This window comes from Lepidochelys olivacea, assembly GCF_965140295.1.
Source record: "Lepidochelys olivacea isolate rLepOli2 genome assembly, chromosome: 3".
Lineage (NCBI taxonomy): Eukaryota > Metazoa > Chordata > Testudines > Cheloniidae > Lepidochelys > Lepidochelys olivacea.
In genome coordinates this window covers 130,782,025-130,802,269 of record NC_140413.1, presented here as the reverse complement: position 1 = coordinate 130,802,269, position 20,245 = coordinate 130,782,025, and the positions used below count along the sequence as shown (strand labels likewise).

Below are 20,245 nucleotides of genomic sequence, written 5' to 3'. Positions count from 1 at the left end.
GTTACTGGCAATATGTAGTAAAAAAAAATCTCAATCTAATACGGTACGAAGTCCTAATCAAGTGAACTTTTAGGAGACTGAACTGTGCAAAATGAGGTATGGTTTTTGTTCTTTTGAAGCTATTCCTTCTAAAACAGTTAAATAAATTGGCTTATATTTTAGTAGTTTATTAGGAGACTGGGATCATGAGATTTTTTTAAAAACCACATTTATCCATTGTATTCATTTTCACATCTGATAGCAGAATCTCTCCAATTTAAGTCCTGGGATTTATTAAGAGTTAAATATTTTATCTGCTTTGTCAGCCTCAAATGCTATAATGGTTCTAAGCTAGAATTTTATAACAATCTGTATTTTATACAAATCTATTTCCTCAATGATTGATTTCAAGGTTCATCATCTTTACATTTAAAATTACAAAAATAGAACAAGCGAACAGTTACCTGTAGCATTGTTGAAAAATGTCTTATTGCTTCATCATATAGGCCGCTGCCAATCAACACGTAGGCAATTGCTGGCAAAGCAAGATTACAAACACATTAAAATAAAAACAACATAGATAATGTGTCAGTTTTTCAAATATTCTAAAATTTGGTCACATTTAACAAAATGTAAACTAAGGATATATCTACACTACCCCCCCGGATCGGGTCCAGCTGGGGTCAATTTATCATGTCTAGTCTAGACGTGATAAATCGACCCACGAGCGCTCTCCCATCAACTCCTGTACTCCATCACCGCAAGAGGTGCAGGCGGAGTCGACGGGGGAGCAGCAGCAGTCGACTCACCGCGGTGAAGAGACCACAGTAAGTCAATCTAAGTACGTCGACTTCAGCTATGTTATTCACGTAGCTGAAGTTGTGTAACTTAGATTGATCCTCCCACCCCAGTGTATACCAGGGCTAAGTATCTTACTATAAATCACTTAGCACAAGGAGATCCCAATCCCAAATATAGCCACTTGATGCTATCATAGTTATAGGCAGAGCTAGTAGCCTAGGAGCCAGAGGGACATGCTGGTTGCTTCTGGGAGCTGCACAAAGCCAGGGCAGGTAGGCAGCCTGCCTTAGCCCCGCTGCACTGCCACTGGACTTTTAGCGGCCTATTAATATCTCCCGGATTGCTTTCAATACCCACCGGGAGATCGATGCAGATTCGGGTAGAGTCCCAGCCAATCCAGAAGGGTTGGCAACCCTAGGTTGGGCGCAGAGAAGAGGAACTAGGACTAACTGAGCAAGGATAGCTGGAGCGTAAGAGAGAGGGAGGCTGGTACTGACTGAGCAAGGAGGATGGGAGCCGGTGAGGGAAATGGGGGGAGAGGGGAATACAGATCAGATGAGGAGCCAGAAGAGACTGGGACTGTCTGGACAAAAACTGGAACTAGGAACCAGCACCAGGGGAATTGGAGATGAGCTGACAAGAAACTGGGGTGCAGAAGGAGAACTGGGACTGGTTAGGGCAGGAGTACTCAACAGGCAGAATGGGGACCAAATCAGAACAGCCAGATGCTTTTGAACAGACTGTAAAAAAATTTTTTTTTTTTTTACTTATTATAATCTATTTTTGTATTACTTTCTCTAGCGTCTGGACCTTTTCTATACCATCACAAAAAATGATTGATTGCCTGTGGGTTAGGGAAAGAGTCTGGGATAAGGAACCAGGAGACTAGGATTGAAGTAACCCTAATTTTGTCATTTCCTAACTTCAGAGCGCTTGACTTTGAAACCTTAATGTTCCAGCAAGCGAGTGAGTAATATAAATAATAGGATGGTATTGTGGTTAAAGCACAGTATAGGGAGTCAGTAGACCTGGTTTCTATTCCATCTCCGTCACAGGTTTATTATGTATAATAGGGAAGTCACTTAGGGATTATTTTTGAAAGGTTCTGAGTGCCTGCAGCTCCACAAATGTAGATGTGGGTGCTCAGAACATCTGAAAATCAGGCACCTAGCCTTCCTATTTCAGTTTCCTTATGTGTAAAATGTTCTCTATATCATAAAAGACAGTAAGGCTAAATATATTAGTGATCATAGAACAGTTTGAAATCCTCAGATGGTAGACATTATTACAATGGATTAGTTTAATTTTTGCATATTATTAAGTGTTGATGTGGTCAGTGCAGAATAAGACACAAAGACAGATCCTGTGCTAAGGAGCTTGGAGTCTAGAAGATAGACAAGACAGGTCAACACTGGGAGAGACAGATGATGATAGGTTAGAATGTAGAGGTCTTTTGTTGTGGCTTTTCCTAATCCTGTCTTCTGCACTTATATAATGTTGGGGCATTTGGACAATGTTATTTTTCGTTTTGAAAAGCCATATCTGCCCTCCACAGCTTACTGTCTGGTATAAAGAGTAGTCCACAGTATTTCAACTGAAAATACTTAACTTAAAAAATACTTCACGTGAGAGGCTACTGTGTTTTTTTCACTTGTTTACTCAGCAGTGGTACATGTTTTTTGTAGAAGATTGCCATACTTCTTACAACGGTTTAGATAACTTACCTTTTACAGTTATACTGGAGAAAAGTCTCAACCTATGGCAGTATTTACGTTGTAAGTGTCAGGGATGAAAATTTTACACATTTATGATAAAACGCTTTTAGTAGGTCTTCTAAATAGGTCTGGCAGTAAGCTCTTAAACTTTATTGAAGAGCCAAAATCTGCTCTTGGATACACAGATGCAACTTCTAGTGAAGATAATGGGAACTGCATGTGCCCATCGAATTGCAGAATTTGGCTGTAGCAGCCTAAGATACAAGTTTGTTTGTTCAGAACATCTTATAACTGCAGATATTAAGACAGCTAAAGTTATCAAACTTTTTTTTTTGTTAGTTTACCTTGACAACTGTATTGCTCAGAGGAGTTACCAAGGCTTTATTTTTCAAGCATCAGAAGAGTTATTAGTAGAAACTCAACATGTTATGTTTATTTTAGGATGCAGTACTTGGTGAAGAGGTGTCAAAATATTTGTTTTTGGTGACAGCCCAGCTAAGTTTGTCAGAGGAGTTATCAGAAAAAGACAGTAGGAATTCAGGCTACTTCTCACTTTCTAAATAATTCTTTAGTAAGCAAGATGAAAGCAATAGTTTTGTTAAGGTTATCTACATTCATCACAAAACTCGTTTTTCTAACATGTTCATCTAGCACCATGACAGAAATACTTAGAATATGTAGTATATTTTTCAGTGAGTTTAGTGTTTGTGAAAAGATGCTGGATATATAACCTTAGGGAACAATGATCCATTTATCCACAGAACAGGTAGAGATTGAGTACAGATTTTCACATGCCAATATTTCCCAACCCTGATTTGGAGGGATCATTTCTAGGGACAAGAGAGCCATTCTTCAGCCTATTCAATCCTTGGCATCTCAGCTGAGATTGCCAACAAAGGTGCTAATTAACAGGAATTGCAATGTTTTTCCGTCATGTGAACCTGTCTTTTGCAAAGCAAACACATTCTGATGGCATTGTTGCAAACCATTGCTGATGTAAAGGAAAGAAAAAATACACATCCAGGTGGACAGTGCTGTCATTGTGGGGAGACAGTTCTTAATTTTGTCCTGGACATTGGTTTAGGAGAGGGCCTAGCCCAACCTGCACCACTATTAACATGTCTGCACTGGGCAGAGTGAAGTGTTTGTTTATACTATATAAGGATATGTCTTTGTATACATACAAAAAACTTCACTATGCATACACCTCTTGAGAACCAGTCAGGAGGTGAGGCTGCACACAGTAATGATGCAGTATGAGGAGTGAAAGAGAGCCAATGGCAGCTAGAGAGGCTCCTTGCATTTTCTTCATTTGTCTTTCTTCTCTGCCAAATTCTTAAATCTACTTCATTAGCCATCAGTCATATGATATCACAATCATTCCCAAGGTAATAAACTATGGTAACATAAGGGCAGACTGATAACTGAATACACTAGTTTTATGGAAAAGAGAAGGATTGGGGCAAGGAGCAAAACAGTGAAAAGACACTGCCTACAATGTTGTAGGCGATATGAGCAGGCCACACTTTGAGGAGTCCCCACACAATTCACATTTGTTCCCCTAAGGTTTACTAGAGCAGGAGAAGCACAAATAGAAGGACCTAAGCTCAGAAAAATGCCAGACAACTAGGAAACTCCTAAGAACATGCTCCAGAAAAGATGTATCTGAAAGAAGAGTAGGGCAGGTAGGGTGACAGGCCCTGGAGCCAAACATAGGAATGGGGTTCCTTTGATGTTGCTACCTGGCTCCCATGTGGCAAATGCTGAACCACTGGAGGGGGCTGAAGATTTACGGCTAGAATAAGGGAGTCTCCAACCTTCCTCAAAATTCTTCCAAGAACTTTCCCCCTACCAGACAGAGACCAAGCTGAAGCAAGAGAGAAAATGGCAAACAATTTTTAAAAATAAATAAATAATAAAAAACCCCTCAGCAGCACAGGGTTCCCTCAGAGACCTGTTTAGAAGACACCTGCCTCTCAGCACAGAAGCAGAAGACCGTAGAACAACGTCACAGCACTTCACCAGGTGCACTTCTAGTGTGCCAACAAGTGCACAGAGAAAGAAATCCACAAGAACCTTCCACCCCCCTTTCAGACTTGGAAAAGGTAGGAAAAACAGCAGTTCCAAGCTCGATGGAGCAGCAATTTCACCTGACAGAAAGCTTCTCTCAAATATCCAGAAAATCTTCAGTTATCAGCAATGACAGGAAAGAGAGAGTAGGAAGAGTTCATGAGTGTTTAACAGGGTTTGGGAAAATATTTTCTTCACATTTGCATGACCAAATGAATGGTGAAATGTCCCACTGTGCAGAGTAGAAAGAAGTACTATGGGGAAAAAAAGGTAAATGATGTTCTTTCCACATAATTAAAAACAAAAGGCTGAAATTTTATTGCTCAAGGAGTGATAAAAGTGATCCTAAAGCATCCATCAGAATTACCAACTATAATTTTACAGTATCAAAACTTTGTGCCTGTGAGCGGCATCCAGAATCACCCCAATAAACATTATATAATTATCTTACCCAAATCTTCATTTGTGTTGTCATTATCAGTGGCAAATGGGAATCGTTTTTGTTCCGCAAGTGACTTTGCTTGGCTCTGTAAAACATTATGGTTTTAACGTTTAGCTGACAATAGCAAAAAAAAATCCTACAAAATCAGAATTTAGCATTGGACAATTTAAGGCTTAAATCCTTAAAAGAACATCTGACATCAAAGTAACTACTAGTATTAAAGCACAATGCATGATATAACAAAACTGAAGAAAGGCACTAACATTTATTCCTAACCTTTCGTGAGGGGATAAACTGCTTTTCAGATGTCACTGCTATCCTCTGATACTACAGCCAACTTAACATACCAGATGAAAGAATATACACCTAGGACAACCAAAAAATATAAAACAATGTTCTTACTGTAGTATACATCCCATTTTAACTTGAATTATGGAAATGTCCCTAAGCAATGTATTACATAGTGGGAGGGAAGTTTTACCCTTTGTCCAGTGAGAAGAGTGAAGGACTATAAAACAAATACATAAGAAAATAGACCCAATAATAAAAGACAGAAGTTTCATTAAGTTTTTTTTTTAAATCTGGCATTGTTAATCTCTTCACTACTGCATGCCTTTACAATTAAAGCATATATACTGGAATTATAGAGAAAGTAGGGACCACAAAAGCAGAATTGCCTGGAAAAATCTCTGTCCAGAAAATGTATCTGCAGAACATGATAACATGAAAATGAAGTGTACATGGAGACATCCAAACAATTATAAACACCTTTGATTCATACAGAGAACTCCCACTGACTCCTTGAGTCTTGCCTAGAGCTCCCATTGCAGTTTAGGGTCACAAAGATGCTTTTCTCAAACCATGATGCAAACATACCTCTTATGGATCAAGTTTAAATGAAGGATGTGGTGTTTGGGCTAGTAATCTTTACTAATTTAATTCAAGTACATTTTTAAGTGGTTGAGTTCCTTTTTTGTCAAAGCTGTAGAGAAGAAAGAGGGCTCCAAATGATCTAAAGATTCTGTACCAGATCCTTGCTGGACTAAACTGGCATAACTGAGTTCAAACAGCTAAGTCAATTTACATCAGCTGTGGATCTGGTCCCATGTTTTTTCCCCCAAATGTAGATCATAGAAGTTATTATACAGCTTCATTAATATGTCAGCTACCTCATTATTTAGGAGTTGTACATATTATATCCCTTGCACACCATTCAGAGCAACATATGTCTAGTCAACGGGTCATGTCTGGCCACCTTGAAAACAGAAATGGTAAATGACAGAACACTGCTGACTGAACTGTTCCAACATAGACCCAGAGTTGGATCTCGCTGCAGATATATCAGAATCCTTTATTTTGAGATGGATTACGTCCATTGTCATGTAATAATTGGTTACATTTTCAAAAAGAACTAGACAATTGCTATCAAATGAACAAAACAGATGGATCTCCAAAGTTACCAACTCTATTTTCGATCTTTAAATGTCTATTATAAAAGTCTTTGTCTCTCTGCTGACAAAAACTGTATACACCAAGGAGTCCCAACTCTTCCCAGCATCAAGATATGCTCACATTATGCCAGTTGCCAGAACTTCAAGGATAAATCTGCCAAGTTTTGCCACAACGTAAGTATACAGTGCAGTAAACACCACACAAAACAACCAAAGGCATTAGAGTGGATTATAGGAGCAAAATTGTAGACAGAAGTAGCTGTAGCTGAACAACCAATCAAAAAGACTTTGTACTACTGTCTCCAATTTTTCTTGTTGAAGTCAATGAAGCTAAACCTTTGGCTGAGAGAAATTTAAGGCATATTAATTCTAAAAGAATCAAATAAACGTGGGCAACATTTTTAGTACCAAAAGCAAATCCCACTGTACAGTGGGAACACAATCCTGAAGCTCTTGATCAGTTCGACTCTTTTGGTCTGTCCTGCATGCTTGTACAGCACCTAGCACAATGGAGTCTGATCCTGACTGGGGCCTTTGGACATTACCACAAGATTAATGTTTTACTTATTTGTAATCACATTTACATTAATAAATTTTAAAACTTACAATTAAAAAAAAAATCTGATGAATTTAACCAAAGTTGGGTGAAAGATTTTTGCTACTGAAGTCAATGCTACCCATATTTAGATTACTGCTCATCTAAATTATTCTAAGGGAAGTATCACAGACTGCATGCATTCAAGAATTTAAATATAACAGCTTGTCAAGGTTCCTTCCCCACTCTGAACTCTAGGGTACAGATGTGGGGACCTGCATGAAAGACCCCCTAAGCTTATTCTTACCAGCTTAGGTTAAACGCTGACACCACCAAAGTGTCTAACAATAACAACAGGGGAAGTGCCCACTTGGAAACATCTTCCCCTCCAAAATTCCCCCAAGCACTACACCCCCTTTCCTGGGGAAGGCTTGATAAAAATCCTCACCAATTTACATAGGTGAACACAGACCCAAACCCTTGAATCTTAAGAACAATGAAAAGCAATCAGGTTCTTAAAAGAAGAATTTTAATTGAAGAAAAAGTAAAAGAATCGCCTCTGTAAAATCAGGATGGTAAATACCTTACAGGGTAATCAGATTCAAAACATAGAGAATCCCTCTAGGCAAAACCATAAGTTACAAAAAGATACAAAAACAGGAGTATACATTCCATTCAGCACAACTTATTTTATCAGCCATTTAAACAAAACAGAATCTAATGCATATCTAACTAGATTGCTTATTGACTTTTTACAGAAGTTCTGACCTGCATTCCTGCTCTGGTCCCGGCAAAAGCATCACACAGACAGAGAGAACCCTGTGTTTCCCCCCGCCCTCCAGCTTTGAAAGTATCTTGTCTCCTCATTTGTCATTTTGGTCAGGTGCCAGCGAGGTTATCTTAGCTTCTTAACCCTTTACAGGTGAAAGGGTTTTTCCTCTGGCCAGGAGGGATTTAAAGGTTCCCTTTATATTTATGACACAGCTCATTTGAGAAAGACTTTCCAAAAGTGAGTTATGTCAAGAAGCAAGCGAAAGACAGGTCTGGTTTTCCTTATTCCTCTCTCACTTCAGTTTTCTTCTTTTGCTTTAGATGTCCCTCCCTCACCCATGTCTTCAACTTCATTCCTGTTTTTCTCCTCCCCACCAAAAGTTTCAGCCTTGTTCTTACAGATTCATAGATACTAAGGTCAGAAGGGACCATTTTGATCATCTAGTCTGACCTCCTGCACAACGCAGGCCACAGAATCTCACCCACCCACTCCTGCGAAAAACCTCACCTATGTCTGAGCTATTGAAGTCCTCAAATAGTGGTTTAGAGACTTCAAGGAGCAGAGAATCCTCCAGCAAGTGACCCATGTCCCATGCTACAGAGGAAGGCGAAAAACCTCCAGGGCCTCTTCCAATCTGCCATGGAGGAAAATTCCTTCCCGACCCTAAATATGGCGATCAGCTAAACCCTGAGCATATGGGCAAGATTCACCAGCCAGACAGTACAGAAAATTCTTTCCTGGATAACTCAGATCCCACCCCACCTAACATCCCATCACAGGCCATTGTCCCCTTCAAGACAAGCACAAAATTGTTACATTAAAAAGTTTCACTCTATAGTACATCTCAGTAATGGGCACTAATGGATAAGGCTGCAATTCTGTCATGCAGGTCGTGGAAGTCACAGATTCTATGACATTCCGCAACCTCTGTGACTTTCGCAGCTGCAATGGCCAGTGCGGCTGATCTCGGGGCAAGCCACACCAGGTGCTGCTGGAGCAGCCCTGGGCCCAGCAGCACCGGGTGCTGCTCAGGCGGTCCCGGGACAGCTGGTCCCAGGGAGTGCCCGAGCAGCGGTCCTGGGGGCAGCCCCAGGGAGCCCCCGAGCAGTGGTACCGCCAACAGCACCGACCACTGCTCAGACAGCTCAGGGCAGCTGGCCCTAGGGAGCACCTGAGCAGCGGTCCCAGGGGCAGCCTTGAGGAGGGTCCGAGCAGCAGTTCTGGGGGCTGTCCCAGGGCCAGCTGCCTCAGCCACTGCTTGGGTGGCTGGCCCTGAGGAGGGTCTGAGCAGCAGTCCCGGGGGCTGTCCCAGGGCCAGCTGCATCAGCCGCTGCTCAGGCAGCTAACCCTGAGGAGGGTCTGAGCAGCTGTCCCGGGGGCACTCTCGGGGCAAGCTGCACCAGTCGCTGCTCGCATGGCTAGCCTGGGGGAAGCACCGGAGCAGCTGTCCCGGGGCGGCCCTGGGGAGCATCTGAGCAGTGGTCCCCAGGACATTGGAGCAGGGGTAGCTGAGGCCCCACAGCGGCAGTGTCCTGGGGCTCCCAGAGCAGCAGTGCCCAGGGCTCCAGCACCTACTAAGTTTTAATAAGGGATATTTATATAGTAAAAGTCATGGATAGGTCACGGGCCATGAATGTTTGTTTACTGCCTGTAAATTGTCCATGACTTTTACTAAAAATACCTGTGACTAAATCTTAGCCTTACTAATGGAATGATCACACCCTAGAACAAACATTGCCTAAACTGCACAAGAAAGCCACTGCCCAATACATGCTAAAGCTATACTACTGGCTGGAAGAAAAACCTTTTACGGAAACTGTTAGCATTATTCAAATGCCAATACATACCTGTTATCTTTGATTAAAAAAAAAAAAAAATCTTCGGGAGAAAGCAAATCAATAGTGACTGATATTTAATTGGGATTTTATCAACAGGAATATCAGTTTCTTTATTACTATGCAATAAATCCTAATTATAATTTCCCTATTCACTGACACTGGCATTTCTTATTAAAAAGGCCATAATTCTCATATAGTCTCCGTATTATTGTTTCAGTTTCTGGAATCTGATGCCTCAAATATGATGGGAGGGGCATGGTTTCTTTGTTATACAAGATTGGAATGAACAACAGGATAAAGTGTAATAATATTTCAGTTGTTGTCTCAACTAGGAAATTAGAGCTATACTAAACACCCTGATACAGTTAGAAATCCAAACTCCTGGTAATCATTTTTGGATTTCACTACTATGTTTAAGGTACATTTACAAAAGAATACTTTGCAGGGCTAAGTGTCAAAGGTAATTAAAAGGTATTAGTGAATGAACTAAAAGGTTTTGTTCATAGAAAATCCATCATACAAGATCTTGTAGTTCACATCTGTAGATTAATCTTATAAAATCTGTTATTAAAATTAAGATATGAATAATCATGACCTGCTTCCTCCCTACTGCACATCTTTATAATGCACCTTTCACCATATGTCTAGGAACCAAACATACATCTGACATGAAATGTTGTTGGAACTAGCATTCTGCTCAAGATTTCAAGTGGAAAATAAATTTCAATCAAAAGGACCTTGCACGACTGTTGATAATAGGGGCAAATCACAGGAGCTGGTGATGACACCAACGAGCTGGGATACAGAGTTTGTATCAGTGAAGTCAGAAAAAAATTCCCAGCTGTGATAATAGAATGGTGTTTCCGTTTTAATTTTCCTGGGCAGTTTAAATTAACAGGGTCCAGGATTAGAGAGATTGGTTGTAGAATAAGTATGAAATTAAAGAATTAGCATTATCTTAAGTTTGGTTTTCCCTAGGTATAGCCTGTTTGTACATAAAGTATTCATAAGCATGTGATTAGTATGTTACAATATTAGGTATAATTGCTTATTTTTAGGCTGTAAGACATGTTGAGAGCAATTGTATAAAATAGCATTCGGCCTTTGGACTTAAAGGAATTTATGGTTAAATTAGTACTTGGTGGTCTCTCAAATTAATAATCTCAAATATTATTGACTAGTTCCATCATTAGCTTGTTTTTATTTGCTTGGGATATGGGAAAATAAGGTGCTTTATCCAATATCCATCCAGTTCCCTGGAAAGTGAAACTGTTAGAACAGCACTGATTTCTTTAATATTTTTTGTTCTAGATTTCAGAAAGTTTATGGTCTTGAACTACAGGGAAACGTATAGACGTGTAAGTATATTTCATTAGTATGGAGTGAACACCCTGGGATTACTAGTGTGATGAGTTGGGTCACAGAAATGCCCTCGGGACTGCCACCTGATGTGCTGAGACTACCTCTGAGCCCATTTTCCCTGGCAGCTTGGGACTTCAGTAACCTGTCTTGTTGAGCCTAGCCTGCTACAAACACAGATCTAGGTCTGAACCACGTCCCCCATAAATTGCAGACTTAACTGAAAACAGCTTAAGAAGTGCTCCTGTCTCTACCACCCAGACACCCAGTTCCCAATGGGATCCAAACCCTAAATAAATCCATTTTACTCTGTATAAAGCTTATACAGGGTAAACTCATAAATTGTTTGCCCTCTATAGATAGAGAGATATGCACAGCTGTTTGCTCCCCCAGATATTAGTCACTAACCCTGGGTTCAATAATAAGCAAAAAGTGATTGAAGTATAAAAGGTAGGATTTAAGTGGTTCCAAGTAATAACAGTCAGAACAAAGTAAATTACCAAGCAAAATAAAACAAAAACACGCAAGTCTAAGCTTAATACAGTAGGAAACTAAATGCAGGTAAATCTCACCCTCAGAGATGTTCCAATAAGCTTCTTTCACAGATAGACTCCTTCCTAGTCTGGGTCCAGCAATCACTCACACCCCTGTAGTTACTGTCCTTTGTTCCAGTTTCTTTCAGGCATCTCTTTGGGGTGGAGAGGCTATCTTTTGAGCCAGCTGAAGATAAAATGGAGGGGTTTCCAGGGTCTTTTATATTTTCTCTCTTATGGGCAGAAACCCCTTTGTTCTCCTGTTCAGAATCACAGCAACAAGATGGAGTCTGTAGCCACCTGGACAAGCCACATGTCTGAATGATTCAGCGTTTTGCAGGCCGACACCATTGTTTACATGTTAGTTTGAACGTTCCCAGGAAAGCTCAGATGTGGATTGGCGTCTCCCAAAGTCTATTGTCAGTTAAGTATTTCTTGATTGGGCACTTCCTGAGAATAGTCCTTTCTCAAGAAGTTGACCAAATGCTTCACTGAGACTACTTAGAATCAAACAAATACATAGCCAATATTCATAACTTCAAATACAAAAATGATACACACATACAGACAGTATAATCATAAAAGCAAACTACAACCTTTCCATAGACACCCCACTTAGCCTCCTCTGTACAAGAAATGGCGCAACCATAGGACCCTGGTTGCAACAATGATCTATACGGTCAGAGTTTATGTCAATAATGTCACAACTAGGTCAATCAGGAGATTTGGTAGACATGGCCAAATAAATAACTGCTGTGGTGACAGAACAAAGAATTAAGTCTGAGAACTGCAATGGCTGATTTGCACTACATAGGAGAGTTAGGGTTTTTTTGGTTTTAAATTACCCCAAAAGTGATTGCCTCCAACTGGGATAGTTTTCTCACAGTGCATGTTTACACAGGCTATGACCAATTATTTTTTAAAACAGTTTCCCCTGCGAACACACACACCACGACTCTCTTTCTCACTGACATACTACAGAAATAAGATTATACAAAGTCGTGGCCATTATACAGCACTGAGATCATATATCCTCTAAACTACTCTGATCTTTAATAAAATAAGTTGGGTAGCCAGCATTATTGTTATAAAACACTATGATTTTTTTTTATCTTGAAACTGTCCCTTCAGAATTCTCTATGCAATGATAATCTGCCTTTATTAGTGTATACATCTATAGTAGATGATGACACTTGTGATGTAACAAAATGTGATGTACAGTGACTGAACTGAATCGGAGACAGGTAATGGGATACAAAACTTCTTCCTTTTACAACACCAGTTCATAGTGGCCATTCTGTAGTAACTTAAATTAGTTACTGATAGAGTCCTGGCTCCTTTGGCAGTCTCAGAAGTAGAAGATTCACTATGAAGAATGAGCACTAATCTATCACTTCCAGAGGCAGCATTTCTTGAAAGGAGTTGAGACATACTAACAGAGTGCAAATAAGCAGAGTGCACGGGCCTGGTGATGGCATTAGTTCCAAGGGTAGAAGTCCTAAGTATCCAAAGTTGTCAATCTTTCATGAGCACTTTTCTTGTGTAATGTATTGATCCAAGAGCAGGTGGCCATAGAAGAAAACAATTTGTACAAATTCCCTCGACAAAGCCAAACTGAACTAATTTGTAGTGTAGGATAAATATGAAATTAAAGAATTTTAAATTAGCTTAAGTTTGGTTAAGAAAATATACGTGTTGTAAAGACAGGCCCTGACTAGCAAGTAGAAGGAAGGCCTTGAAAATAATGAGTTATAAGGCCAGAAGGAATGAAGTAGGGAGGATGTCTCGTTCAAAGAATACCTAATATGATACAGGGAAGTTTCTAAAAAGGAGGACTCTGACCAACAGGTGTGACTTCTCATGGTATTAAATAAGACAAAAGGAATCTGTCTTAAAAGGAACCAACATAAACCTTCCCACCCCACATACCAGTGTTATCTTAAAAGTAAAGCCTATGTGGACCCAGCTGCAATGGAAAATCTGTTGGTCAGCAAGGAGGAGGAGAGGAAAGGCCTTGGGAATAAAATCTTATTTGGATTAAGACTGGAATGAAGGGTGAATTGTCTCAAATTGTTTTTTAGATGAAGTCAATAATTGGCAATGACATCATTTGTTTGTTAAAGGGTATAAAAAGAGTTGTGTGTGATGGGTTGGAACCCTTGGGAAACCACCTGATATGCTAAGATACCACTGAGTCTACCTGTTCTGCCAGTATAGGTCTCCTTAAACCTGTCTTGCTGAGCCAGGCTCTTAAAACCTCCTCTAACACACACAGGCAAGGCTACACCTACCTGAAGATCAGCCCTGGGAAGACTCAGCTTAAGGTACTTGCTCCAGCACTCAGATGTCCACCTTCCTTGGAGTGCAGACCAAAGGTCTATTATGAAATTCGCCCCTTCCCTCAATGTGAAGATAAGTGTGCACACTTCTTCCCCACCCCGCCCCAGTTAGAAATTACAGAAACTAGGTTTAATAATAAACAAATTACATTTTATTAACTATAAAAGGCAGATTTTAAGTGGTAAAAGGGGAAAACAAACAGAACAAAGCAGATTACTGAGCAAATGGAATCAAACACGCAAATTAAGCTAGTTTCACTAAAGAAATTGGTTACAGATAGTATTTCTCACCCTAGCTATTGTTGCAGGCAGCTTGCAAAGTTTCTGTGGTTCAGAGTTCCAGTTATATTCCTTTTCAGACTGGACCTCTGTCTCAGTCTGGACACCCCCCCTTGCCTTCCCTTTTGCAGTCTTTCTTCTTGGGCAGACAGGCCAGGGAGAGGAGGAGTCCGGTTTGCCTTCCTCCCCACCCTTAAATAGGCGAGAATCCTTTGTTTCCTAAACTTGACCCCCCTTCCCTTACACTGGAAAGTTACAAGAAGTCCCAGGTAATGTTTAGTACCAGGTGACAAGACCACCTGACCCTATAGTACAGTAGCACTATGGAGTGTCCACAGGAAGGCCAAGCTTTTCACAGCTCATTGTCCTCGCTGATGGGCCATCCGCCCTGTCTGGCTTTTCCATTGTTGTACCTGAAGTGTTAGCAGTGGGCATCATCCAAAGTAGCATAGTTGAAATACAGATCATGGAATCATAGAATATCAGGGTTGGAAGGGACCCCAGAAGGTCATCTAGTCCAACCCCCTGCTCGAAGCAGGACCAATTCCCAGTTAAATCATCCCAGCCAGGGCTTTGTCAAGCCTGACCTTAAAAACCTCTAAGGTAGGAGATTCTACCACCTCCCTAGGTAACGCATTCCAGTGTTTCACCACCCTCTTAGTGAAAAAGTTTTTCCTAATATCCAATCTAAACCTCCCCCACTGCAACTTGAGACCATTACTCCTCGTTCTGTCATCTGCTACCATTGAGAACAGTCTAGAGCCATCCTCTTTGGAACCCCCTTTCAGGTAGTTGAAAGCAGCTATCAAATCCCCCCTCATTCTTCTCTTCTGCAGGCTAAACAATCCCAGCTCCCTCAGCCTCTCCTCATAACTCATGTGTTCCAGTCCCCTAATCATTTTTGTTGCCCTTCGCTGGACTCTCTCCAATTTATCCACATCCTTCTTGAAGTGTGGGGCCCAAAACTGGACACAGTACTCCAGATGAGGCCTCACCAATGTCGAATAGAGGGGAACGATCACGTCCCTCGATCTGCTCGCTATGCCCCTACTTATACATCCCAAAATGCCATTGGCCTTCTTGGCAACAAGGGCACACTGCTGACTCATATCCAGCTTCTCGTCCACTGTCACCCCTAGGTCCTTTTCCGCAGAACTGCTGCCTAGCCATTCGGTCCCTAGTCTGTAGCTGTGCATTGGGTTCCTCCGTCCTAAGTGCAGGACCCTGCACTTATCCTTATTGAACCTCATCAGATTTCTTTTGGCCCAATCCTCCAATTTGTCTAGGTCTTTCTGTATCCTATCCCTCCCCTCCAGCGTATCTACCACTCCTCCCAGTTTAGTATCATCCGCAACATACAGATACATAGTCAATATTCCTAACTTCAGATACAGAAATGATACAGGTTTACTGAATGTGATTATCTAATTTGTATATCATAACCTTTCTAATGATATCTCACGAGCCATCTGGCATAGAGTATAGCTCAGTTATGTCATATTCATATCATAAGCATATTTTCATAAAGAATATGGAATGACATGTCACATTATGAATCTGAGGTTTCTTTGTCAGACCCTACCTGATCATGTTGGAGCACACCACAGTGAGATGGTTTTCCCTTGGTCAAGCCTATTTAGTAAGTATACTGATCACATGCTTATGAATACTTTGTTATTGTAAAAGAAAAGGAGTACTTGTGGCACCTTAGCCCTGGTCTACACTAGGACTTTAGGTCGAATTTAGCAACGTTAAATCGATTTAAACCTGCACCCGTCCACACAGTGAAGCCCTTTATTTCGACTTAAAGGGCTCTTAAAATCGATTTCCTTACTCCACCCCTGACAAGTGGATTAGCGCTTAAATCGACGTTCCCAGCTCGAATTTGGGGTACTGTGGACACAATTCGATGGTATTGGCCTCCGGGAGCTATCCCAGAGTGCTCCATTCTGACCGCTCTGGACAGCACTCTCAACTCAGATGCACTGGCCAGGTAGACAGGAAAAGAACCGCGAACTTTTGAATCTCATTTCCTGTTTGGCCAGCGTGGCAAGCTGCAGGTGACCATGCAGAGCTCATCAGCACAGGTGACCATGATGGAGTCCCAGAATTGCAAAAGAGCTCCAGCATGGACCGAACGGGAGGTACGGGATCTGATTGCTGTTTGGGGAGAGGAATCCGTGCTATCAGAACTCCGTTCCAGTTTTCGAAATGCCAAAACCTTTGTGAAAATCTCCCAGGGCATGAAGGACAGAGGCCATAACAGGGACCCGAAGCAGTGCCGCGTGAAACTGAAGGAGCTGAGGCAAGCCTACCAGAAAACCAGAGAGGCGAACAGCCGCTCTGGGTCAGAGCCCCAAACATGCCGCTTCTATGATGAGCTGCATGCCATTTTAGGGGGTTCAGCCACCACTACCCCAGCCGTGTTGTTTGACTCCTTCAATGGAGATGGAGGCAATACGGAAGCAGGTTTTGGGGACGAAGAAGATGAGGAGGAGGAGGAGGTTGTAGATAGCTCACAGCAAGCAAGCGGAGAAACCGGTTTTCCCGACAGCCAGGAACTGTTTCTCACCCTAGACCTGGAGCCAGTACCCCCCGAACCCACCCAAGGCTGCCTCCTGGACCCAGCAGGCGGAGAAGGGACCTCTGGTGAGTGTACCTTTTAAAATGCTATACATGGTTTAAAAGCAAGCATGTGAAAGGATTACTTTGCCCTGGCATTTGCGGTTCTCCTAGATGTAGTCCTAAAGCCTTTGCAAAAGGTTTCTGGGGAGGGCAGCCTTATTTCGTCCTTCATGGTAGGACACTTTATCACTCCAGGCCAGTAACACATACTCGGGAATCACTGTAGAACAAAGCATTGCAGTGTATGTTTGCTGGCATTCAACCAAAATCCGTTCTTTCTCTCTCTGTGTTATCCTCAGGAGAGTGAGATATAATTCATGGTCACCTGGTTGAAATAGGGTGCTTTTCTTCAGGGACACTCAGTATAGCCCATTCCTGCTGGGCTGTTTGCCTGTGGCTGAACAGAAATGTTCCCCGCTGTTAGCCACAGGGAGGGGGGAAGGTTGAGGGGGTAGTTACGTGGTGGGAAGAGGCAAAATGCGACCTTGTAACGAAAGCACATGTGCTATGTATGTAATGTTAACAGCAAGGTTTACCCTGAAAGAGTGTAGTGACTGTTTTATAAAATGTGTCTTTTTAAATACCGCTGTCCCTTTTTTTTTCTCCACCAGCTGCATGTGTTTCAATGATCACAGGATCTTCTCCTTCCCAGAGGCTAGTGAAGCTTAGAAAGAAAAAAAAACGCACTCGCGATGAAATGTTCTCCGAGCTCATGCTGTCCTCCCACACTGACAGAGCACAGACGAATGCGTGGAGGCAAATAATGTCAGAGTGCAGGAAAGCACAAAATGACCGGGAGGAGAGGTGGAGGGCTGAAGAGAGTAAGTGGCGGGCTGAAGACAGGGCTGAAGCTCAAATGTGGCAGCAGCGTGATGAGAGGAGGCAGGATTCAATGCTGAGGCTGCTGCAGGACCAAACCAGAATGCTCCAGTGTATGGTTGAGCTGCAGCAAAGGCAGCTGGAGCACAGACTGCCACTGCTGCCCCTCTGTAACCAACCGCCCTCCTCCCCAAGTTCCATAGCCTCCACACCCAGACGCCCAAGAACGCGGTGGGGGGGCCTCCGGCCAACCAGCCACTCCACAACAGAGGATTGCCCAAAAAAAAGAAGGCTGTCATTCAATAAATTTTAAAGTTGTAAACTTTTAAAGTGCTGTGCTTAAAGTGCTGTGTGGCATTTTCCTTCCCTCCTCCACCACCCCTCCTGGGATACCTTGGTAGTCATCTCCCTATTTGTGTGATGAATGAATAACGAATCCATGACTGTGAAGCAGCAATGACTTTATTGCCTCTGCAAGCGGTGATTAAAGGGAGGAGGGGAGGGTGGTTAGCTTACAGGGAAGTAGAGTGAACCAAGGGGCGGGGGGTTTCATCAAGGAGAAACAAACAGAACTTTCACACTGTAGCCTGGCCAGTCATGAAACTGGTTTTCAAAGCTTCTCTGATGTGTACCGCGCCCTCCTGAGCTCTTCTAACCACCCTGGCATCTGGCTGCGCGTAACCAGCAGCCAGGCGATTTGCCTCAATCTCCCACCCCGCCATAAACGTCTCCCCCTTACTCTCACAGATATTGTGGATCACACAGCAAGCAGTAATAACAGTGGGAATATTGGTTTCGCTGAGGTCTAAGCGAGTCAGTAAACTGCGCCAGCGCGCCTTTAAACATCCAAATGCACATTCTACCACCATTCTGCACTTGCTCAGCCTGTAGTTGAACAGCTCCTGACCACTGTCCAGGCTGCCTGTGTACGGCTTCATAAGCCATGGCATTAAGGGGTAGGCTGGGTCCCCAAGGATACATATAGGCATTTCAACATCCCCAACAGTTATTTTCTGGTCTGGGAAGAAAGTCCCTTCCTGCAGCTTTTGAAACAGACCAGAGTTCCTGAAGATGCGAGCGTCATGCACCTTTCCCGGCCATCCCACGTTGATGTTGGTGAAACGTCCCTTGTGATCCACCAGAGCTTGCAGCACTATCGAAAAGTACCCCTTGCGGTTTATGTACTCGCCGGCTTGGCGCTCTGGTGCCAAGATAGGGATATGGGTTCCGTCTATAGCCCCACCACAGTTAGGGAATCCCATTGCAGCAAAGCCATCCACTATGACCTGCACATTTCCCAGGGTCACTACCCTTGATATCAGCAGATCTTTGATTGCGTGAGCTACTTGCATCACAGCAGCCCCCACAGTAGATTTGCCCACTCCAAATTGATTCCCAACTGACCGGTAGCTGTCTGGCGTTGCAAGCTTCCACAGGGCTATCGCCACTCGCTTCTCAACTGTGAGGGCTGCTCTCATCCTGGTATTCATGCGCTTCAGGGCAGGGGAAAGCAAGTCACAAAGTTCCATGAAAGTGCCCTTACGCATGCGAAAGTTTCACAGCCACTGGGAATCGTCCCAGACCTGCAACACTATGCGGTCCCACCAGTCTGTGCTTGTTTCCCGAGCCCAGAATCGGCGTTCCACAGCATGAACCTGCCCCATTAGCACCATGATGCATGCATTGGCAGGGCCCATGCTTTCAGAGAAATCTGTGTCCATGTCCTGATCACTCAAGGGACCGCGCTGACGTCGCCTCCTCGCCCGGTATCGCGTTGCCATGTTCTGGTGCTGCATATACTGCTGGATAATGCGTGTGGTGGTTGATGTGCTCCTAATTGCCAAAATGAGCTCAGCGGCCTCCATGCTTGCCTTGGTATGGCGTCCGCACAGAAAGAAGGCGCGGAACGATTGTCTGCCGTTGCTCTGACGGAGGGAGGGGCGACTGACGACACGGCTTACAGGGTTGGCTTCAGGGAGCTAAAATCAACAAAGGGTGTGCCTGTACATCAAGGAGTATTTCAGGCAGGACTGCACGGAGGGTTCCAATAAGAAATGGTGCACCAAAGTTATCGTTGTTATTGGAACAAGGAGGTTAGCCTGGCCTCTGATTGATACATGGCTAGATTAACCTCGCTGCGCCTTCTCTGTGACTGACTGCAGTGTGATCTAGACAGGGGAGGAGGAAAATGAGTACAAAACAAATCTGGTCTATTTCTTGTTCTGACCCACTCCATCTATCCTTTACATCTTTGGCTGGCAGCAGACAAAAAAGGCGCGAAATGATTGTCTGCCCTTGCTTTCACGGGGGGAGGGAGGGTGGGAACGGGGTCCTGACGATATGTAAGCAGAACCACCCGCGACAATGTTTTAGCCCCATCAGGCATTGGGATATCAACCCAGAATTCCAATGGGCAGCGGAGACTGCGGGAACTGTGGGATAGCTACCCACAGTGCAACGCTCCAGAAGTCGACGCTTGCCTCGGTACTGTGGAAGCGCTCCACCGAGTTAATGCACTTAATGCACTTAGAGCATTTTCTGTGGGGACACACACACTCGAATATATAAAACCGATTTCAAAAAAACCGACTTCTATAAATTCGACCTAATTTCGTAGTGTAGACATACCCTCAGAGACTAACCAATTTATTTGAGCATAAGCTTCCGTGAGCTACCAATGAAGTGAAC

At 42.9% G+C, this 20,245-nt stretch overlaps 1 protein-coding gene across 2 annotated transcripts in view; it reads right to left on the bottom strand.

The window, feature by feature from the left end:
• The window catches only part of TTC13 (tetratricopeptide repeat domain 13), a 97,425-nt gene that overhangs the window by 68,954 nt on the left and 8,226 nt on the right, over positions 1-20,245 (bottom strand). For both annotated transcript variants that reach the window (XM_084622887.1, XM_084622888.1), the window contains exons 3-4: positions 5,017-5,092; positions 444-514 (exon numbers count right to left, since the gene is read on the bottom strand). In XM_084622887.1, the coding sequence (XP_084479013.1) occupies positions 444-514; positions 5,017-5,092 (147 nt within the window). The remainder of the gene's footprint in view (positions 1-443; positions 515-5,016; positions 5,093-20,245) is intronic.